General features: G+C 51.5%; 2 protein-coding genes and 1 long non-coding RNA gene across 4 annotated transcripts in view; 1 reads left to right on the top strand and 2 right to left on the bottom strand.

Moving 5' to 3' along the window:
* Nucleotides 1-551: 551 nt before the first annotated feature.
* TALDO1 (transaldolase 1) lies at nt 552-8,820 on the bottom strand. The gene is made up of 8 exons (XM_069857277.1): nt 8,649-8,820; nt 6,501-6,624; nt 5,271-5,378; nt 4,659-4,790; nt 3,481-3,656; nt 3,132-3,329; nt 1,867-2,012; nt 552-793 (listed from the first exon to the last, which is right to left on the bottom strand). Exons 1-8 carry the CDS (start codon nt 8,743-8,745, stop codon nt 761-763), a joined length of 1,014 nt encoding a protein of 337 aa, XP_069713378.1. The 5' UTR covers nt 8,746-8,820; the 3' UTR covers nt 552-760.
* Nucleotides 8,821-12,024: 3,204 nt separating this feature from the next.
* The window catches only part of EPS8L2 (EPS8 signaling adaptor L2), a 52,046-nt gene continuing 43,924 nt past the window's right edge, over nt 12,025-20,146 (bottom strand). The window contains exons 16-21 of one of the 2 annotated variants that reach the window (XM_069857238.1): nt 17,340-17,451; nt 16,722-16,841; nt 15,861-15,990; nt 13,985-14,168; nt 12,947-13,079; nt 12,025-12,147 (exon numbers count right to left, since the gene is read on the bottom strand). In XM_069857238.1, the coding sequence (XP_069713339.1) occupies nt 12,076-12,147; nt 12,947-13,079; nt 13,985-14,168; nt 15,861-15,990; nt 16,722-16,841; nt 17,340-17,451 (751 nt within the window). In that variant the 3' untranslated portion in view covers nt 12,025-12,075. Of the gene's footprint in view, nt 12,148-12,946; nt 13,080-13,984; nt 14,169-15,860; nt 16,000-16,721; nt 16,842-17,339; nt 17,452-20,146 lie in introns of both variants that reach the window. The other variant, XM_069857239.1, reaches the window with a different exon arrangement.
* Nucleotides 12,086-20,146, top strand: part of LOC138720908 (uncharacterized) — a 59,011-nt gene continuing 50,950 nt past the window's right edge. Inside the window, exons 1-4 of the long non-coding RNA XR_011337484.1 lie at nt 12,086-12,171; nt 12,608-12,744; nt 15,246-15,387; nt 17,968-18,017. This is a non-coding gene — a long non-coding RNA (uncharacterized lncRNA). The remainder of the gene's footprint in view (nt 12,172-12,607; nt 12,745-15,245; nt 15,388-17,967; nt 18,018-20,146) is intronic.

The raw sequence follows: 20,146 nt of genomic DNA, 5'->3' as shown, positions 1-20,146 counted from the left end.
TCCCTCTGGGAGACCCACCTGGAGCCCCGAGTCCAGTTCTGGATCCTCAGCACAGGGAGGACACGGAGCTGGTGGAGCAAGTGCAGAGGAGGCCATGGAGATGATCCGAGGGCTGGAGAACCTCCCATACAAGGAGAGGCTGAGAGAGTTGGGGTTGTTGAGCCTGGAGAAGGCTGAGGGGAGACCTTGGAGCAGCTTCCAGGGCTGAAAGGGGCTCCAGGAAAGCTGGGGAGGGGCTCTGGATCAGGGAGGGCAGGGACAGGACGAGGGGAAAGGGTTTTAAATTGGAAGGGGAAGATTTAGATGAGAACTTAGGTAGAAATTCTTCACTGTGAGGGTGGGGAGGCCCTGGCCCAGGTTGCCCAGAGCAGGGGTGGCTGCCCCATCCCTGGAGGGGTTCAAGGCCAGGCTGGATGGGGCTTGGAGCCCCTGATCCAGTGGGAGGTGTCCCTGCCCATGGCAACGGGAGAATTTGATGGGCTTTGAGCTCCCCTCCAACCCAACCCATTCTCTGACTGTGTCTTCTGCAGCAATGACCACAGCACTCAATGTCTGTGTTAATTTGCGTGTATTGACAAAAGTGCCACAAAAAAATTCCAAATTCTCTATATCCCTTTTTAAATTGATAAAAAAGCATAATACAGAAATCTACTCCTACACAGCATAAGACTTTGACAGGTAAAGACATTTGTACATCCATTTATAACCTCAAGCGATCCACTCATCCAAGCCTTGAGCACGCGGAAGAATTCCAACTCTTCTACTTTCCGTTTTCAGCACTGAACATTCGCTCCTGGATAGAGAGAGAATGGAAGAGAAGCTCAGGAAGAGTTTGGGAACTGGGTTTTAGCAATGCAGGCTGAACTCATTGCTCAGTTGTTGCCCCTCAACAAGAGCCTAGATGAGGTAGGTGTACTTGGGGTGTGTTTTCCCCTCCTGAACCACTCAGTTCAGTTAATCCCTTTAGAAAGAGACTCCATAAACCAAAAGCTCCCTGAGCCTGGCTGTTCTCAGCGTATCGGCTCTTGGTGCCTCCCTGTGCAAAGTACAAAAACATGACTTAGAGCTCCCTATCAGATTATTTACATGTCTTGTACCGCTACTGCCGGCTAACGAGGTTAGACTTAGACCAAAGGGACTTTTCATAGAATGACAGAACGGTTTGGGTTGGATGGGACCTCAAAGCTCATCCAGTCCCACCCTTGCCATGGACACCTCCCACTGGATCAGGGGCTCCCAGCCCCATCCAACCTGGCCTTGAACCCCTCCAGGGATGGGGCAGCCACCCCTGCTCTGGGCAACCTGGGCCAGGGCCTCCCCACCCTCACAGTGAAGAATTTCTTCCTAAGTTCTCATCAACATCTTCCCCTTCCAATTTAAAACCCTTCCCCCTTGTCCTGTCCCTGCCCTCCCTGATCCAGAGCCCCTCCCCAGCTTTCCTGAAGCCCCTTTCAGCCCTGGAAGCTGCTCTAAGGTCTCCCCACAGCCTTCTCTTCTCCAGGCTGAAGAACCTCAGCCTGTCCTTGTATGGGAGGTTTTCCAGCCCCTGGATCATCTCCGTGGCCTCCTCTGGACCTAGTCCAACAGTTTTCACATTGGCAGGAGTGTTGCTGTGTTGAGCTGCCAGCCTAAATGCCACCTTGGGCCTCTCACCGCAGGCAGGGCTGTGTAGATCAGGTGTTAATTTTTTCATGAGATCAGTGGAGTTTCCCAAGTTCATTGAATTCAGGTGTCTATCTCATACAGAATAGGCAGCACCTGTATAAAGCCTGACTGGACTTGCTCCTGGGTTCCTCATGCCAAGCCCCACCACAAGGAAATGCAGAATTGGAGGAGCATGAAAGGTGGCAGGAAGCAGGACTTTACCTTTAACATCCTCTCCAGCTTAACCGCATCTGCAGCGAACTTCCTGATCCCATCAGACAGTTTCTCCACGGCCATTTGGTCTTCGTTGTGGAGCCAGCGGAATGCCTTTTCATCCAGGTGGATCTTCTCAAGGTTGCACGCCTGAGCTGTGAGTGTGGAATTAAAAAAAGAACCAAACCACATTATCAGGTTATTACCAAATATCCCAGGGCTGCTTAAAACAGCCTCAGGATCCTGGGGAGGGGCTCTGGATCAGGGAGGGCAGGGAGAGGACGAGGGGAAAGGGTTTGGAGCTGCAAGAGGGGAGATTGAGATGAGATCTTGGTGAGAAATGTTTTGCTGTGAGGGTGGGGAGGCCCTGGCCCAGGTTGCCCAGAGCAGGGGTGGCTGCCCCATCCCTGGAGGGGTTCAAGGCCAGGTTGGATGGGGCTTGGAGCCCCTGTTCCCATGGGAGGTGTCCCTGCCCATGGCAGGGGTGGAACTGGATGAGCTTTGATGTTCCTTGATGATCTTTGTGGGTCCCTTCCAACTCAGGACACACTATGATTCTACCACTTTCAACCTGACTTGCTAGGGGATCACATGTTGGGGTGCAAGACTGGAAGGGACCTTGCTCTTGGGCTGAGAGGAAAAAAGCACTGTATGTTAAGAGAAGCCGTGCATGCCATTAGCTCGTATCCGCTTCTGACTGGTACAGGACTTCCAGGCCTATTAGCAAGAATTACACAACAGTCCTACTGCAGCAAGACATTCTGAGCTGAACAATTTGGTCTTTGATTATTTGGCAGCACCCAACAAAAGCTCAGTTGATAACAGGCCTGCAAAGCCAGCCAGCAGGCTGCGAGCAGCACCCCATGACCAAAGCCTTCCAGGACCTGAAGGGGCTCCAGGAAAGCATTTTACATGAGCATGGAGTGACAGGATGAGAGGGAATGGCTTTAAATTGGAAGGGGGAAGATTTAAATGAGACATTGCGAAAAAAAACTCTTCATGCTGAGGATGGGGAGGCCCTGGCCCAGGTTGACCAGAGCAGTGGCTGCCCCATGCCTGGAGGTGTCCAAGACCAGGTTGGATGGGGCTTGGAGCCCCTGATCCACAGGGAGGTGTCCCTGCGTATGACAGGGTGTGGGACTGGATGGGCTTTGAGGTCCTTTCCAACCCAAACCATTCTGGATTCCATGATGCGAGCAGCATGGAGCTGAGTGGAATCACTTAATCCTGAAGTTCAGAATGTGAGACCGAGCAAACCCCTGTTCTGAACTTACCTTCTTTCACACTGAGGGTGGGAGTTAACTTGACGTACTCTTTGCTGAGCTCTGCCAGCAGCTTGGGTGAAATGGTGAGATAGTCACAGCCTGTGAGCGCTTTTATTTCTCCCGTATTTCGAAACGAAGCACCCATCACGATAGTTTTGTAGCCAAACTTTTTGTAGTAGTTATAGATCTTGGTGACACTTTTCACTCCTAGAAAGGAGAAATAGGGAATAATTTATTTGAAGTAGGAATAATTACTTAGAAAACGTTCAAGTCCAGTATTTTTTAATAAGGTTTCTATGAGTAAAGGGCAGCTGGAATGAGTAGTTTATTTGTAGCACTACATGAAAAGAAAGCTTACCTGGGTCCTCTGAAGGCTCATAGGTTTTCTTTTCTCCGTTCGCAATGTACCAATCCAGGATCCGTCCCACAAATGGGGAAATGAGAGTAACTCCAGCTTCAGCACAGGCAACTGCCTGAGCAAAGGAGAACAGCAAGGTCATGTTGCAGTGGATCCCATACTCTGCTTCCAGAACCCTGTGGATACAGGCAAGCTTAGAACAGCACTTTGCTCACCCACAATTCACATCCCAGGAACAAACCAGAAGGTTAAAGGAAAAATTCAGAGTCATGGAATGGTTTGGGTTGGAAGGGACCTCAAAGCCCATCCAGTTCCACCCCTGCCATGGGCAGGGACCCCTCCCACTGGGTCAGGGGCTCCAAGCCCCATCCAACCTGGCCCTGAACCCCTCCAGGGATGGGGCAGCCACCCCTGCTCTGGGCAACCTGGGCCAGGGCCTCCCCACCCTCAAGAATTTCTTTCTAGTGGCTTATCTCAATCTCCCCTCTTGCAGCTCCAAACCCTTCCCTTTGTCCTCTCCCTTCCCTCCCTGATCCAGAGCCCCTCTCCCAGCTTTCCTGGAGCCCCTTTTAGCCCTGCAAGCTGCTCTAAGGTCTCCCCGCAGCCTTCTCTTCTCCAGGCTCAACGATCCCATCTCTCAGTCTCTCCTCATACAGGAGGTTCTTCAGCCCTCGGATCATCTCCGTGGCCTCCTCTGCACTCGCTCCACCAGCTCCATTTCCTTCTTACACTTAGGACTCCAGAACTGGACTTGGGGCTCCAGGTGGGTCTCCCCGAGCGGAGCGAGGGGCAGGATCCCCTCCCTCCCTGCTGCTCCCACGGCTCTGGATGCAGCCCAGGAATGTGGTACAGTTTATAAGCTCTGAAGTTTTAAGCCAACAACAAATGCTTTGTGCTGGCAGACCCTGCTTTATTTGACCGTTTTCTTGAACCGAATGCGGGCAGCTTAACATGATGTTTCATCAGGAACTCTGTGTGTGGCCCAGCCCTTGTATGAACAAACGTTTCCTCTTTCACCAGCGCTGCAGCCCAGCACCTCGCTCGCTGTAGCCCTGGTAACCGTTTTCCTGGTGCGGCGCTTTCAGAACAATTATTGAAGTGCAGAATGTGCTTGTCAGGTGCCTGTGAACAGGCAGAAGCGCGCGATGAATCAGCCCACCGGGTACGCAAATACTTACTTGCCAGCCTGGATTCCTTCCCATGTCGAAGAGAGCTTGATGAGGATACGATCTTTGCCGATTCCTGCTTCCTTATAGAGGTCAATCAGGTGCCTGGCCCTCTGGATCATTCCTTCTTTATCAAAGGACAACCTTTAAGGCAAGAGCAGGGCTGATGAAAACTCACTCTGTGGTGGTTTTTAAACGCTCTTAGCCCCAAACCCTATTGAAAAACATTGTTTTCTCAGCATTTATAGCAGCTTTTTGTTCTTGGAGATACTTCTGGACTTTTTACAAGGACCTGGAGTGGTAGGATGAGGCGGAATGGCTTTAAATTAGAAGGGGAAAGGTTTAGATGACACATTAGGAAGAAATTCTTCACTGTGAGGGTGGGGAGGTCCTGGCCCAGGTTGCCCAGAGCAGAGAGGTGGCTGCCCTATCCCTGGAGGGGTTCAAGGCCAGGTTGGATGGGCTTGGAGCCCCTGAACAACTATTAATATAAATACAATTTAAACCTTTGCTACCTTTATACCAGTGAGCTGTCTAGTCAAGAACATCTATCTCCAACTCACATCAGTCTCTTATTTTATATACAAATACCCAGGGTAACCCAGAGGGAAAAAAAACCCCAACCTGGCATCTACTTCTGTGGATACTCGGCCAGGTATCCTCTTCAATATTTCAGCTCCAAACAATACAAACAGTTTGTCAGAAGCGTTTTTGATCTGCTCCTCTTCTGACCTGAAAAATCAAAAAGCAAAATCATTTCGATGGGGGAAAAAAACACCACAGCACATCCACACCTTGCTGTGGCTTTGTAGGTCAAATTTCACAGCTCATTTAACATGAAATTCCAGAGTTCAAACAGTCACTTCTCCTCCAGTAGGTGTTTGTGTCCCGCCCTTGGTGTTCCACCAGCACTGTTAGCCTTTGGACGCTATTCCCCAGGATGCTGTCAACTCAAGAGCATTCTGAGCAGTCGTAGAATCACAGAATCGCTTGGTTGGAAAAGACCTTTGAGATCAGGTCCAACCATCCCTGTTCGCTACTGAACCCAGATCCCTGAGCACCTCGTCTGCCCAGATTTTAAACCCCTCCAGGGCTGGGGACTCCACCACCACCCTGGGCAGCCTCTGCCAGGGCCTGAGAACCCTTTTGGTGAAGAAACTGCTCCTGGTATCCAGTCTGAACCTGCCCTGGTGGAAGTTGAGGCCATTTCCTCTTGTCCTATTGCCTGTCACTTGGGAGAAGAGCCCAGCTCCCTCCTCTCCACAACCTCCCCTGCTGGAGCTGCAGAGAGCGATGAGGTCTCCCCTCAGCCTCCTCTTCTCCAGGCTGAACCCCCCCAGCTCTCTCAGCCGCTCCTCTTCTTCTCCAGCCCCTTTCCCAGCTCCGTTCTCTTCTCTGGATGCGCTCCAGCCCCTCCATGCCCTTCTTGGAGCAAGGGGCCCAAACTGAACCCAGGATTCGAGATGTGGCCTCCCCAGCGCTGAGCACAGGGGGACGATCCCTTCCCTGCTCCTGCTGGCCACGCCGTGTCTGATCCAAGCCAAGATGCCATTGGCCTTCTTGGCCACCTGGGCCACTGCTGGCTCGTGTTCAGCTGCTGTTGACCAGCACCCCCAGGTCCTTCTCCTCCAGGCCACCTGAGGACTGGTAAATACGATGCTCTTCTCCAAGGAACATCCTGAACAGGTAGAAATTGGTTTACACTAGGAGTTGAGGTTTTTTGGGGCAGGAGATAAACCTAAAAACTACATGAGGTAAAAACTCTGGTACATCGCTAGGAAGACTAATGATATTTGTAGAAATAAGGCTTCGTAAACACAGATGTACCAAGATAAAAACCACCTCCTTACTCACCCGCCAAGCTTCTTCCCGTAGGCAACAGCATCATCCACAAGCTCCTGGTAAGCCGGCATTTGGGCAGCGGCCAGGATCAGCGACGGGTTTGTGGTGGCATCGAGGGGCTTGTACTCGTCGATTGCTAGGGAGATAAAAGCAGCTGTTGAGGGAATTCGGCTCAGCGAGGTGAGGCTGTGAGCACTAAAGCTGTGGGACGGGAGCGTTGGTGGCAGAGCAGAATACAGCGCTGTTTAGATGCCACTGCCCGTGAGCTGGCTTCTGCTAGAACAAGGTTAACAGAGCTTCAGCAATAAATACAGTAAATAAATGAAGAAAAATAAGGTTCACCCACTACTAAAACCCACAAACTTGTAGGCATGGTGGATGAAGAGCGGTGGCACCGATTTCCAGCTTCTCCCATCTATCCCTGTTCTATTCACTAGGAATCACAGGGGCAAAGTAAAGACAAAGGGAACTTTTCTCCCCTTCTGGTAGTTAGAATTCTGCGTTCTTGTTTGTTGGCAGCTATGAGAACAGGAACAGGACAAAAGCTCCGCCTCTCTAAGTTGTTAGAGCCTCTAAATCTATTTCAAATAGCTGGAGACAGCTTCTTAGGATCTGTTCTTGTCGTTTGCTCGTGCTGCCAGGTTTCCTTCCGTGTAGGAGACAGCTGAGCCTCTGGCTGACCCCAAACCCTGGACCTCACCTACTTGAGGTGCCACCAGTTGTTTGCAGAGCAGGCTGTGCCCACGCATTGTCCAGCTCGGATCGGAGCCCAACTCGAATGGGGCAGAGCCTCCCTGGTCCTGCCTGCCAGCTCCCAGAAGGAAAATATTTATTCCCAGCTCATTTTCTTCAAGTTGTTGTTTCTCCATCCTAAGCAAGGATCTTTAATTGTTAAGGTCCCTTCCAACCCAAACTGTTCTATGATGCTGTGATCGTCATCCTGGAGCAAGGCTACTCCACGCAAACAGAGCCTTCAAAACACACTTCATTTTGCTTGGAAACTGCTTAAACCAGCAGCTTAATGGCTTAAAGCAGCGCAGCAACGGAACCGCGATGTTCTGAAGCATGCACATGATTTTAGAGACTGTTTTGAGGAAGCACGTTCCTCCTCTCCAGCCTGGCAGCATCTGAAGGCTCTTGCTGGTCTCTGGCAATGAATCCCATCAGTGCCTCCCAGATTTGCTCTCCCAGCCTTCCTTTCGGTCTCCTTTTCCCATAACCCAGTGCTGGCAACAGCAGCGCCGCATCCAGCGTCAGCGTTGAACAGGGACAAGTCGGATGCTGCCTGCAGGCTGGCTCGGAGCGGGAGGAGGATCCACAGGTGACAAGTGGCAGCCAACAAAAGTGTCTCAAGTTGTTTGTGAAATCTTCCTGGTGGGCAGCACTCAGCCTCTCCAGCCTGGCCAGCAGATGCTAGGAAGCCACAGGCAGCAGCGCCTTCTCCATCCTGGGAAGCCGTGGGCAGCAGCACCTTCTCCAGCTGGTACAGCAGAGCCTGGGAAGCCACAGGCAGCACCACCTTCTCTAATCCAGACAGTGAATCCTAGGAAGCCACGGGCAGCAGTGCCTTCTCCATCGCAGGACAACAGATCCCAGAAAGTCTTGGGTACCGGATCCTGGGGGAGCCACAGGCAACTGCATCTTCTCCAGCCCAGGAGAGCAGGTCAGGAAGCCTCAGACACTAGATCCTGGGGGAGCCACAGGCAATGGCACCTTCTCCAACCCAGGACAGCAGGTCAGGAAGCCTCGGGTACCAGATTCTGGAGGAGCCACAGGCAAGGGCATCTTCTCCAGTCCAGGAGAGCAGGTCAGGAAGCCTCAGGTTCTGGATCCCAGGGAAGCCACGGGCAGTAGCGCCTTCTCCATCTAAGCCGGAGGATCCCAGGAAGCTTCTGGTACCAGGATCGTGGGCAGGAACATCTTCTCCAGCCGGAACAGCGGATGCTGGGATGACCCAGGCAGCAGAACCCTGGAAGCCCCGGCCAGGAGCGCCTCCTCCACCCCATCCTCCATCCCCGCGTTAGGTAACGCCGCCTCCCCCCCCCGCCGCCGGAATGGTTCGCTCCCCCTCGCGCGCTCGCCCCTCGCGCCGGGCGCGACCACTCCCCGCACGGAGGGGGGGTTGAAGGGGGATGCGGAATGGGACCCGCCGCCGCTCACCGTTGAAGTCGCCCGTGTCGGCCACCACCGTGGTGTGGTGCTTCAGCTGGTCCAGCGCCGACTCCATCTTCTGCCGCTTCACCGGGGACACCGACATGATCGGCAGGTAGCTCGGGGCCGCCTATATGGGAGCGCTGCCTGCCCGGGGGGGAGCCGCCCTGCGCGCGCAGCCGTCGCGGGCAGCGAGCCAATCGGGAGCGCGGAGACGGCAGGGGGGCGGGGCGAGAGGGGGAGATGGCGCTTCTCATTGGGCGGCTGGGCGGCGAGGGGGCGGGGCTAAGGCGCTGATTGGGCGGCTTGGCGGGAAGGGAGGCTCTGATTGGGCGTCTGAGCCGCGAGAAGGGCGGAAGGAGGGTTCTGATTGGTTAGCGCGGCGAGGAGGCGGGAAAAAGGCTCTGAGTGGGTGGTTTGGCGGGAAGGAAGGTTCTGATTGGGGAAGGAGGGGGGGAAGGAGGGAGGGTCTGATGGGAAGCAGGCCGCTCCCCCTCGGTTTGCTGCGTGGGGTTGCAGCGGTGGGAGGTGCTGATTTCTCTTCCCGGTATACGAGCACGTGGATTTCATAGAATGGTGGAATGGGTTGGGTTGGAAGGGACCTCAAAGCCCATCCTGTTCCAACCCCTCCCACTGGATCAGGGGCTCCAAGCCCCATCCAGCCTGGCCTTGAACCTCTCCAGGGATGGGGCAGCCACCCCTGCTCTGGGCAGCCTGGGCCAGGGCCTCCCCACCCTCACAGCAAAACATTTCTCCCCAAGATCTCATCTCCATCTCCCCTCTTGCAGCTTCAAACCCTTCCCCTCGTCCTGTCCCTGCCCTCCCTGATCCAGAGGCCCTCCCCAGCTTTCCTGGAGCCCCTTTCAGCCCTGGAAGCTGCTCTAAGGTCTCCCTGCAGCCTTCTCTTCTCCAGCCTCAACAACCCCAACTCTCTCAGTCTCTCCTCGCACAGGAGCTTCTCCAGCCCTTGGACCATCTCCGTGGCCTCCTCTGCACTCACTCCAGCAGCTCCGTGTCCTCCCTGTGCTGAGGATCCAGAACTGGACTCAGGGCTCCAGGTGGGTCTTCCCGAGCGGAGCAGAGGGGCAGGATCCCCTCCCTCCCTGCTGCTCCCACGGCTCTGGATGCAGCCCAGGACACGGGTGGGTTCTGGGCTGGGAGCACACGTTGGCTCATGTTCCAGAGGGATGGGAGATTTGTTCTCCAAGATAGAATCATAGAATAACCAGGTTGGACGAGACCCACTGGATCATCGAATCCAACCATTCCTATCAAACACTCATCAAACACATCAATTCCTATCAGACACTTATCAAAGATGATAAGAGGGGGGTTGTTTTGGATTCATCTGGGAGCTTTCCCAGCATTTCATTGCTGTCACACCTGGGATGTTCCCCTCCCTCTGTTTTCAGTCGTGAATGATTATCAGGAAAGAAGTTTCAGCTATTCTTCTGTGAATCTTAGACTTGGAGTGACAAGTTGTTAGGAAAAGCAGCCGTTACTCACTGCTTTTGCGTCCTGTTGCTTTCCTTCATGTCCAAGGATACGAGACAGAGCTGGAGTTATAAGTATAACTTAACTAATTTAATGAATCTTGTGCAGTGCATGGTTATATTATTTTATCCTTCGTTCCGTTACATTAACGTACAGTACATTGTAGCGTTACCTGCAGGCAGTACAAATAGAACAGATGCACAGCTCAGTCGTATGGAAAGGTTTAAAAGTGACTTCTGCAATCAGCTCTAATGAGATATTTCTTTTACACAACGCTCCCATGGCTCCCGGCTTTACGGAGCTGGTGTGTCCGCTTCTAGAATCCCAAGTAACCCCAATTCCTTGTGATTTGTTCTCCCAAAGCCAGGACTGGTGTCCCGTTTCCTAGCTCACCATTTCTTTTTCTTTTTGTTTTCGAAGTTATTCAGCCTCCTGTGTTTCCAACAGCAGCAATTTGCACGCCTGCTTCCCGTCTCCACCCTCATCCAGAGCCAGGGCTTCTCAGGAGGATTGTCCTCTTCATCCCTCCCTGACAAGGTGAGTCCCCTTTGCACTCGGAGCCGCTGCGGAAGCTGACAGGGTTGTGACTCCACATCCTCCTCCTCCGTAAGTTCCCTGCCTGCGCTCTAATTCTGCTGGTGCTAAGAACGTCTTCGTTCAATATTAAGGGAATAAATAAGCTATTAGACACATTTTTTTGGGGTGAACAAAGCCAAAATGGAGAGGTGCGGCGGTGGTCTCAGATCTAGACACGTGTTCCCCAGCTGCTGCCTTCCCGCTGCGCAGGGACAGACCCAAATCACACCAAGAATTCAGCACGTGCTTAACCTTCCACGGAGGTGGCGTCGTTTGCAGCATGGGAAGGAAAACACGTGTGTGACTCCCTGCGGAGTCTGAGCCTGAATTCCTGTCCAACTGAAGCAAATATGAGAGAAAGACAAAGCCTTCCCGGTCCGCGAGCGGTTCCCATGGAAGTGTTTGCTTTGCCACATTGCTCTGTAGCTAAAATATGGATCTAAACACAGCGTGGGCCACACTGGCTGCGGGTAGGACATCGGCTACCTGCTTCCTTGAGCTTTTAAAGCTTCATTACATTTCTAGGGAAAGGGATTTTTTCCTCATCCCTATTTATAGAGCCTAAGAGCGAGGAAGTATTTCCTTAGATAGATAAATACAAACGAACATCACGTTATTAAGAGAAACAGGCAGTGAAGAGCAGCAGCGTGTACTAAATTAGATCTTTTGTGGCTATTTGTTTTGTATTAAAACAGCCTTTCTGGGGAGCTTTTGTTTCTTGGAGGTTTAGGAAGCATTTCAGGTTACTCTTTGCCATGAAAAAGTGAAGGTGGGGATGAGTGGGGAACGCTCTGGGTTGGGAACGACCGGGAAGGGTTTATCCTCTCCTTGTCCACACTAGTGGGCAGCAGGGAATATCTGTGATGGAGAAGGATATTAAAAGTGGGGAAAAAGGCTTATTTCCATGGCCCAGGCCCTAGAAACACTCAGGCTGGCTTGTTCTACGCTGTGTGCCGTGCCCTCTTCCCGCACCGTGCCGGCGAGGGGGCTGGGAGCAGGCACAGCCCTTTGGGAAAAGCTTTTTGAGGGTCCTTTTTGCTCGAATCCAGCCCTTGTCGTACTTTCAGACACGTGTGAATTCTGATCTGCTCTGATCGCATGCACATAAAATTTCAGTATAAAATATATAGTTATATATATAAAAAAAAAAAAGAATACTTCATGCAATATTAAAACACCTTTCCCAGTGGGACACAGTCTTATTTTCTACTCTTATCAACAGCATTCCTGAAATTCTCACTGATGGCAATTACACCGCCAAGTGCGGAGCGCTGCTGTCCCTTCTCTGAACCGGGGGTCATTGCTTTCGTTCCCTTTTTTTCTGCACTACTAGGACTAAGAGCTGAAATAAAGCAGATGAGAGATTTTAATTAGCGGAATCAATCCTTTCCTGGCGACGCTTCATGATTTCTTGGAGCTCGGACTCCCCTCTGCTTTTCTGGAAGGGAAACAAAAGAGGAAGGTAGGATATGAAGTTCAAGCAGTTATTAGATTACAATATCTAACTAATGCTGTGAGAACCAAGCTAATTACAAAGGGATGAGTGGTATTGGTGAGGACACCTCCCACGGGATCAGGGGCTCCAAGCCCCATCCAGCCTGGCCTTGAACCCCTCCAGGGATGGGGCAGCCACCTCTGCTCTGGGCAACCTGGGCCAGGGCCTCCCCACCCTCAGAGGAAAATATTCTTCCTAAGAGCTCATCTCCATCTCCCATTTTTCTGCTGAAAACCATTCCCCTCATCCTATCTCTGATCCAGAGCCCCTCCCCAGCTTTCCTGGAGTCCCTTTCAGCCCTGGAAGCTGCTCTAAGGTCTCCCCCCAGTTTGATAGGAATGGTTGGAGTCAATGATCCGGTGGGTCTCTTCCAACCTGGTTATTCTATGATTCTCTTCTCCAGGCTCAACAATCCCAACTCTCTCCTCGCACACGAGGTTCTCCAGCCCTCGGATCATCTCCGTGGCCTCCTCTGCACTCGCTCCAGCAGCTCCGTGTCCTCCCTGTGCTGAGGATCCAGAACTGGACTTGGGGCTCCAGGTGGGTCTCCTGGAGCGGAGCAGAGGGGCAGGATCCCCTCCCATGACCTTGTCCATAGAATATTTCTCAGCATTTTTTGGTGCTGTGGGTTTGGGGTGTATCTTTTGAACACTGTGTTTCTTGAACTCTCAGTGTGATGGGATACCTGGCACTGCTGATACAGGCACCCATTTGCATGGGAATTGTCCAGAAAGTTACTTACCTCCAGCTGGTTTTTCTCCACTGTGATTTTACTGTAGACTCTGTTTCCCTCGTCACCGCACACTTTCTTCAGCTCTTCTCTGTTGAGGGAGAAGAGCTGAGCTCCAGTAAGGATGCCAAGGTGCTCCACTGTCCTGGGAAGACACAAAGCGAGGAGATAACAGTTGCATGGCCTCTTGCCAAAGATGAGGAATCGCAGGTAGAAGGGCTGGGAGCAGCTGAATCTCAGCCCTGCACCAAGACCACATCACACGCACGGCCCTGGAGCTGGGCTGAAGCGGCATCTGCTGGGTCACCCAGGCTCTTGGTGAGGATCCCACCGAGCCGTGAGGAGCGGTAGAAGCCAGCGTCACCCTGGTGTCCTCTGGGCACCCAACCCCATGGGTCCTGCTGGGATTTCACTCCATTGCCTTGGGGCAGCGATCCTGGAGCTCCTCACAGCTCCCTGTGCCAAGTAGGAGTTGTAACTTGTAACCCTGGCTATTTATGGAGCCAAGGGAGAGTGGCTCTTAACGATAATAAGGAATCATTAATGATAATAAGCAGATAACAGCCACTCCCATGTCTTAATTTTTGGTCCTTCCCTGCTGGCTGGGAAGATTTGCTCCTCCTGACCGAGGGTCTGGCTTTTCCTTTTCCTTTTTCCTTTTATCACGGCTTCTCCAGAGACAGGCAGTCACCTGGAATTTGCATTTCAGGCCAGGGTTTCATTAATTAATTAGTTATTTTTTTGAGGCAGGGTGTTGTGCAGTGTTTGTCTGCGAGTTGTGTGAAGAAACAAGACCATTCCTGTATTTGCAGCTACTCAGTAGGTCTTTGCTGCACAGTAAGACCAGGATTATTTGATAGTGGGCGAGAAGGAAAGGGACTTTGGGCTCTGAATGTTCTGCTGGATTTAATAGATTGAGTCTGATTTGCGACACAGGCTCTATAAGTAAATATGAGTGACTTGTAATCCAGTTTAAACGCTGCGAGCTCCCTCCCACACTGTTTTTAAATGAAGGGCCAGTGTTTCATGTGGCAGAAAAGCAGATCTTACTCTTTGCTGAATGACTTTGCCTCCAGCCAAGCTTTGACTTCATCAGTGCTGGATTCGAAGGTGAGGGGCACGAAAACTTGCTGAGGCTTTTCCACTTTGAAATTCCTCTGGGGAGGCTGGATTTTGTTGTTTGTGATCTTCTTGAGCAGCTCATCGTTCAGCTCATCCATTTGATGAATAAGTTCTGGGGGAAACAAGGCACAAGGTGGAGAGCAGGGAATGAAATCAAGTCTGCAGCCACAAATCCTGTTCAATTAAGGTGTTTGTGGGGAAATGGGAAGGAGGATTGGAATCCCGTGATTCTATGATTCTAACACCCACTAGCAGAAGTTGGATCAAGGGGGTAAAACCTGATCTGGTGGCATCCTTGGTGACAAGGGACAGGGTCCCTTTTCCCTTGATGTTTGGTGTTGCTGTTGTGTTTTAGCTTGAGTTTGTCATCTTCCTGTTTTGCAGTTACTCAGTTCCCCCTGGGCTATCGAAATAAGGAAATTGCACTGCAAACTGAGCAGCAGGGAGGGGGAAAAACCTAGACCACATGAGACAGCAGAGGTCAGGGAGGCCTGACTGTCTGGTTTGGAGAACCAGGTTCTCATTTCTCTATGCTCCTCTGTTGCCATTTATTTTCTCTTCGCTGTCACCTGATGTGGAAGAGTTCTGTGAGCAGCTACAATTAGTCTTGGGTTTGAGCCTTAGCCCTGCTTCCTCCACTTTTCAGTCCTCACTGCTTCTCGTAATACATAATTTGCTGCTCCAGGTCCTCAAATCTCCAGCTTTTGCTGTGGCAGGAAGCCTGGAAGCAAGCAGCGCACTCATAAAACTCCACTGACACATCATCCAGTATCACTTTTTCCATGAAATTCCTAGGGACCGGAGAATAACTCAGTGTTATTAGTAGATCTGTGTCCATGATGTCGCTATTTTGGAGCTTTGCGTCATCCCTAAAGGACTCCTTCTCCCAGGAGCCCCTGGCAGCTGAAGAGGCGATCAGCCCTGGATTTAGCCTTTGGGAGACAGCTCGCTAAAGGTGCCTGCAAGATCATGGGATGGTTTGGGTTGGAAGGGACCTCAAAGCCCACCCAGTTCCACCTCTGCCATGGGCAGGGACACCTCCCACTGGATCAGGGGCTCCAAGCCCCATCCAGCCTGGCCTTGAACCCCTCCAGGGATGGCACAGCCACTGCTGCTCTGGGCTACTGGGATGCCCAGAGTGGGAGGTGAGCAAGACTCCTGATCTTTCTTGTGCTTTGTGACCCTACAGGGTGAGGAAGCAACCCTACAGGGTGAGGAAGCGACGTGGATCTCTTATCTGGCAGATCTACTGGCTGGGATTTCTCTGAAACCACTCGAAGGAACAAGCCAGATGGACACTGCTTGTGTGGCAGGAGACAAGAGCGAAGGAGGTGAGAGGAAGGGATTGACCTGAACGTGGGTGGTTGCTCAGACAGCCTTAAATGTGTTGGCAGGGAAAGGAAACTCTTCTTGGGAGGAGGAGGAGGAAGGTCAAGCTGGAAGGGAGGGTTAAGGTGAGGGACATGGTTTAGTGTTTGTTAGGAATGGTTGGACTCAATGATCTGGTGGGTCTCTTCCAACCTGGTGATTCTATGATTCTAAAAGGTGCAGTCTCCTTGTGCAGAGCCTTGTGAGAGGGAGCACACACAAGCAGGTCTGGTTACACGCACAGAACAACCAAAAATAGAGGACAAACCATTACAGTGAGAGGAAAGAAGGAAAGAAAATTGCAGGGACAGGGAGCAAGCGAATGGATGAGCTCACAGAAAGCGTTCAGTTAAGTCTAAATGCAAAACTGTGGTGCCAGGCTCTCTGTGTGGTGGGAAAGGTGCCCGGACACTGGAGTGCGGCGTGGGGCACGTACGTTCTTTGGCGTCCTGGGGAGAGTTGCGCGATAACATTTCGCTTCCCCATTTGTCGCCGGCGTAGCTGGCAGGGAGCCTGTGAGTTGGGCTGGATGGTCCATATCCCCTGGAGCCCAGGTCTTTGTACCTCTGGTTGGACTGGGTGAGAAGAAAGAAAACAAAAAGGTGTAAGATTTTTTTTTTGGCCATTTTTCCTTTTCTTCAACGTTTTGCTTCCCACCCACAATAGCAAATTCGGGGACAAATCGCTCTGTTCTCCCTCTGCTGATCTGAGGCCACTTTGCTGAGGCTGATGTGAGCTCAGGTGTTGCTGCATGGAAGAATCATGGAACGGTTTGGGTTGGAAAGGACCTCACAGCCCACCCAGTCCCACCTCTGCCAGGGGCAGGGACACCTCCCACTGGATCAGGGGCTCCAAGCCCCATCCAGCCTGGCCTTGAACCCCTCCAGGGATGGGGCAGCCACCCCTGCTCTGGGCAACCTGGGCCAGGGCCTCCCCACCCTCACAGCAAAACATTTCTCCCTAAGATCTCATCTCCATCTCCCCTCTTGCAGCTCAGAACCCTTCCCCTCGTCCTATCCCTGCCCTCCCTGATCCAGAACCCCTCCCCAGCTTTCCTGGAGCCCCTTTCAGCCCTGGAAGCTGCTCTAAAGTCTGCCCACAGCCTTCTCTTCTCCAGGCTGAACAATCCCAACTCTCTCAGCCTGGCCTCAGACAGGAGGTGCTCCAGCCCTCCGATCATCTCCGTCCCCTCTGATCATCTTGTGCACAGCACCCTCAGAAACCCAGGGAGTTCTAATGACAAGATTATTTTTGGAGGCTGACGATACCCTGTGCCCAGCTCCTGGTTCGATATCACCTGATTACAAACCTGTTCGAGCTCTTCCAGTTTCACCACATCCAGGATATTATAAGGGACATAACCAGCCTGCCCGCTCCTGTTGAGCAGCTTCCACCACTGCTTATTATCTTCCAGCACCTGAGAGAGGGGAAAATTAGATTTGCTGGTGAGAACATCAAGTTTACGGTGTAGATAAAGAGATACAGTGGAAATAAACCACCCGGGATGGTGAAGTTGTCACCTAACATCACTGAGCTACCAAGTAGATTTACTGCATTCATTTGCAATACAGGACTGAAGCCTTTCCTGAAAAGCATTAGAACTCATCCTAATGATGAACTGGGGGGGGAACCAGACCCGGGATGCTGAAGAACTCACAGTTCCTACTTAATTTATATCTTTCTCCCTCTTCTTCTTTTAGTTTTTGAGTTTGTGTTGTCTTACTGCATTAAAACCAGTGTATGGATCAGCTTTGCTAGAAGGATCCCCACGTATAAAGCTTCAGATGAGAGCAAAGCTTTGTGTTGCAGCTCAGAAAACACCAAAGAAAAATGAGTTGGTGCTTGTTGCCATCCCGCTATCTCTGGTTCCTGGGAAGGGGAGGAGGGCACCTTTGTCCAGGTCGTGCTCACGTACCTCCAGGATTTCATCCTTGAGCACTGAGAGTTCATTGGCATTTCGTGCGGTGAAATCGTAGCGGATTTTGGCATATCTCTTCGGCAGAGCCATTCCCTGTGCCTCGAAATTCCTGGGGGAGGGGAAAAAAGTGGGATTTAATGGATAACATGGGGACAACAGGTTCCTTGGGAGAAGGAGAGTGGTGGAGGCTACGTGCTGGTGCTGGGAGAGGGGCAGTTGTGTTTCTGATAGAAAAGGCAGCACCTCTTTGCTGCTGAGTGTTGAGGAAGATGTTTCACCCCTTATTTTAGTGAAAGGCCTTGTGTTTAGAAAGAAAAACAGGCTGTAGGAGCATTGGGTTGGTGGCTGGGGAGGCTGCTGCTTTCAGGAAGGAGAAGACTTCTTCCCCTGGGGACCTGGGAGGTGGATAAAGCCTCATCAAAATGCTCTGATTGCACCTCCTGTGAGAAATAGGTGGGAAACCCTCATGTCCTCATCGGTGGGAATGACTGCCAGGTGTGCAAGAGCAGGGGAGAAGCAGAGGAGAGAAGCTGGGAACAGGTGCTGGAAGCAGGTGTGGTGATGTAAAGGGTGGTGGAAGCAAGAGGAGATAAAACTGAGTGGAGATGTGCTGTTCTTTCTTCAGATCACGAGTGCTGAGCTGCTGAAACAACATCTTGTGGGTTCTCCAGAAATGTGAGTTTGAGGGTTTCTATTCTAAGATGCATTTTTTGGGGGGTGGGGGAAGAGGAATGTGTTGGAGTATTTTGCTTGGGAATTTCTGATGTGAGAATATGGTGCTTTCAATGCTGAAACGGCTTTTTGTTTGGACAGAGGCTGAATAAATGTGGTAGATGGTCAGAAATAGAGGTGGAAACGTGGAACGGAAGGTTTCCCTTGATCCGAACTGAATTGGTTTATTTTATCATAGCTTTTTATGCTGGGCTTAGGAGGATTTTGCTGATCTTTTTCTTTGCACTTAAGATGAGTGTGGTGTTAGTGATTTTAACTCCAAAACTGTTTAACACATGGAAAACGCGTCTTGCCTTGTGTTAGTGGAGGTAGGAACTATTTTAATGTGCCTTGTCTGGATCTTCCTGCTTATGGGTTGCAACTGGTAGAGCTCCTGGGTGCAGAAGGCTCCTAGGTCCTTTATTCAGAGGGAATAAGGTTCTCCTCCAGTTTATGGCAAGTTCTGTGTCCCTCGGTGGAACCGGTGATTCCATTGATGTTTCCCCATTGCTGAGGTCTTGGGTTTGATCAGTGATTTTAAATCTATGATCTGTGGAAACTTGGCTCTTTGTGGATCGTTGTGGAGTAAACCTGACTTTGAAAAGCAAGCCTGTTCCGGAATCCCCAGCATTAGGAGGATATGGAACTGTTGAAACAGGTGCGGAGAAGGCCATGGAGATGATCCAAGGGCTGGAGAACCTCCTGTAGGAGGACACACTGAGAGAGTTGGGGTTGTTCAGCCTGGGGAAGAGAAGGCTGCGGGGAGACCTTAGAGCAGCTTCCAGGACTGAAAGGGGCTCCAGGAAAGCTGGGGAGGGACTTTTTTTCAAGGGCCTGGAGTGACAGGATAAAGGGGAATGACTTAAAATTGGAAGGGGGAATATTTAGATGAGATATTAGGAAGAAATTCTTCACAATGGGGGTGGTGGGGCCCTGGCCCAGGCTGCCCAGAGCAGGGGTGGCTGCCACATCCCTGGAGGGGTTCAAGGCCAGGTTGGATGGGGCTTGGAGCCCCTGATCCAGTGGGAGGTGTCCCTGCCCATGGCAATGAGTGGGACTGGATGGGTTTTAAGGTCCCTTCCAACCTAAACCATTCCATGGTTCTATGATTTTTAGCTCTATGATCTATGGAAACTTGTCTCTTTGTGGACTGCTGTGGAATAAACCAGCCTTTGAAAAGCAAGCCCGTTATGTTTGGTTTTGGTTCATCTTCCTGTCTTCATTAGCTTCTAAGTAGTCTGAAAAAGGTAGAAGCCAGCGGTTCAGAGGTTTGATATCGCGCCTACGGTGAAGTGTTTAGTTTGCTTGATTCAGGACACCGCTCAGTCTGTTTACACCCCCGTGCGATATTTGCGTTGTGAGTCTGCAGCGGGGGAGAGCTTGGAGGAGCCTGGGTTGGATCCACCAGGCAAGGAGGGGAGTGGTGGCCCTGCCCATCAGTGCCCTGAAGGCAGGGACGGGGAGGAAAGCCGGGTTAGGTAGAAATAACTTCTTTTGTAACGTTCCAGAAGGTAAATGACTCATGAGGAAAGAGGTGGCAGCTGGAGGAGTTTGAGCTAAGGTGTACTTTGCATGCGCTGAGGTTTACACAAGCGACCTTTGCTGATGATTCTGATGTTGCTTGGGGCTTTTGTGATGCTTTCCTGCTGCCAGAAGCCCTGCTGGAAATATCGACGTTGATGCGTGGGTCTCTTGGATAGAAAACTGGTTCAAACTACACTGAAAAAAGCATGAGCGCAGGAGGAAATGCGTCTGTCCCAGGACTGTGAGCTTGTAGGTTGGCTGAGGTCTGCTCTGGGGTGGAGAAGGCACCTAAGCACGTTCTCTATTTTAGCATCTGCTTCAGTGCTGTTAACTTTACCTTTTAAAAGTGGAAAACTCTGTGTTGGCAGTGTGAAAGGTTGGTAAAAAGCTCCAACACTAATCCCAGGAGAAAACTGTTCCAGTTGGCACTGGAACAGGCTGCCCAGGGAGGGGGTTGAGTCACCTTCCCTGGAGGTGTTTAAGGCACGGGTGGACGAGGTGCTAAGGGATATGGTTTAGTGTTTGATAGGAACGGTTGGACTCGATGATCCGGTGGGGCTCTTCCAACC

This window comes from Phaenicophaeus curvirostris, chromosome 5 (assembly GCF_032191515.1).
Source record: "Phaenicophaeus curvirostris isolate KB17595 chromosome 5, BPBGC_Pcur_1.0, whole genome shotgun sequence".
Classification (NCBI taxonomy): Eukaryota; Metazoa; Chordata; class Aves; order Cuculiformes; family Cuculidae; genus Phaenicophaeus; species Phaenicophaeus curvirostris.
Note: the sequence above shows the minus strand (reverse complement) of the source record. Positions and strands in the feature narration are given on the sequence as shown.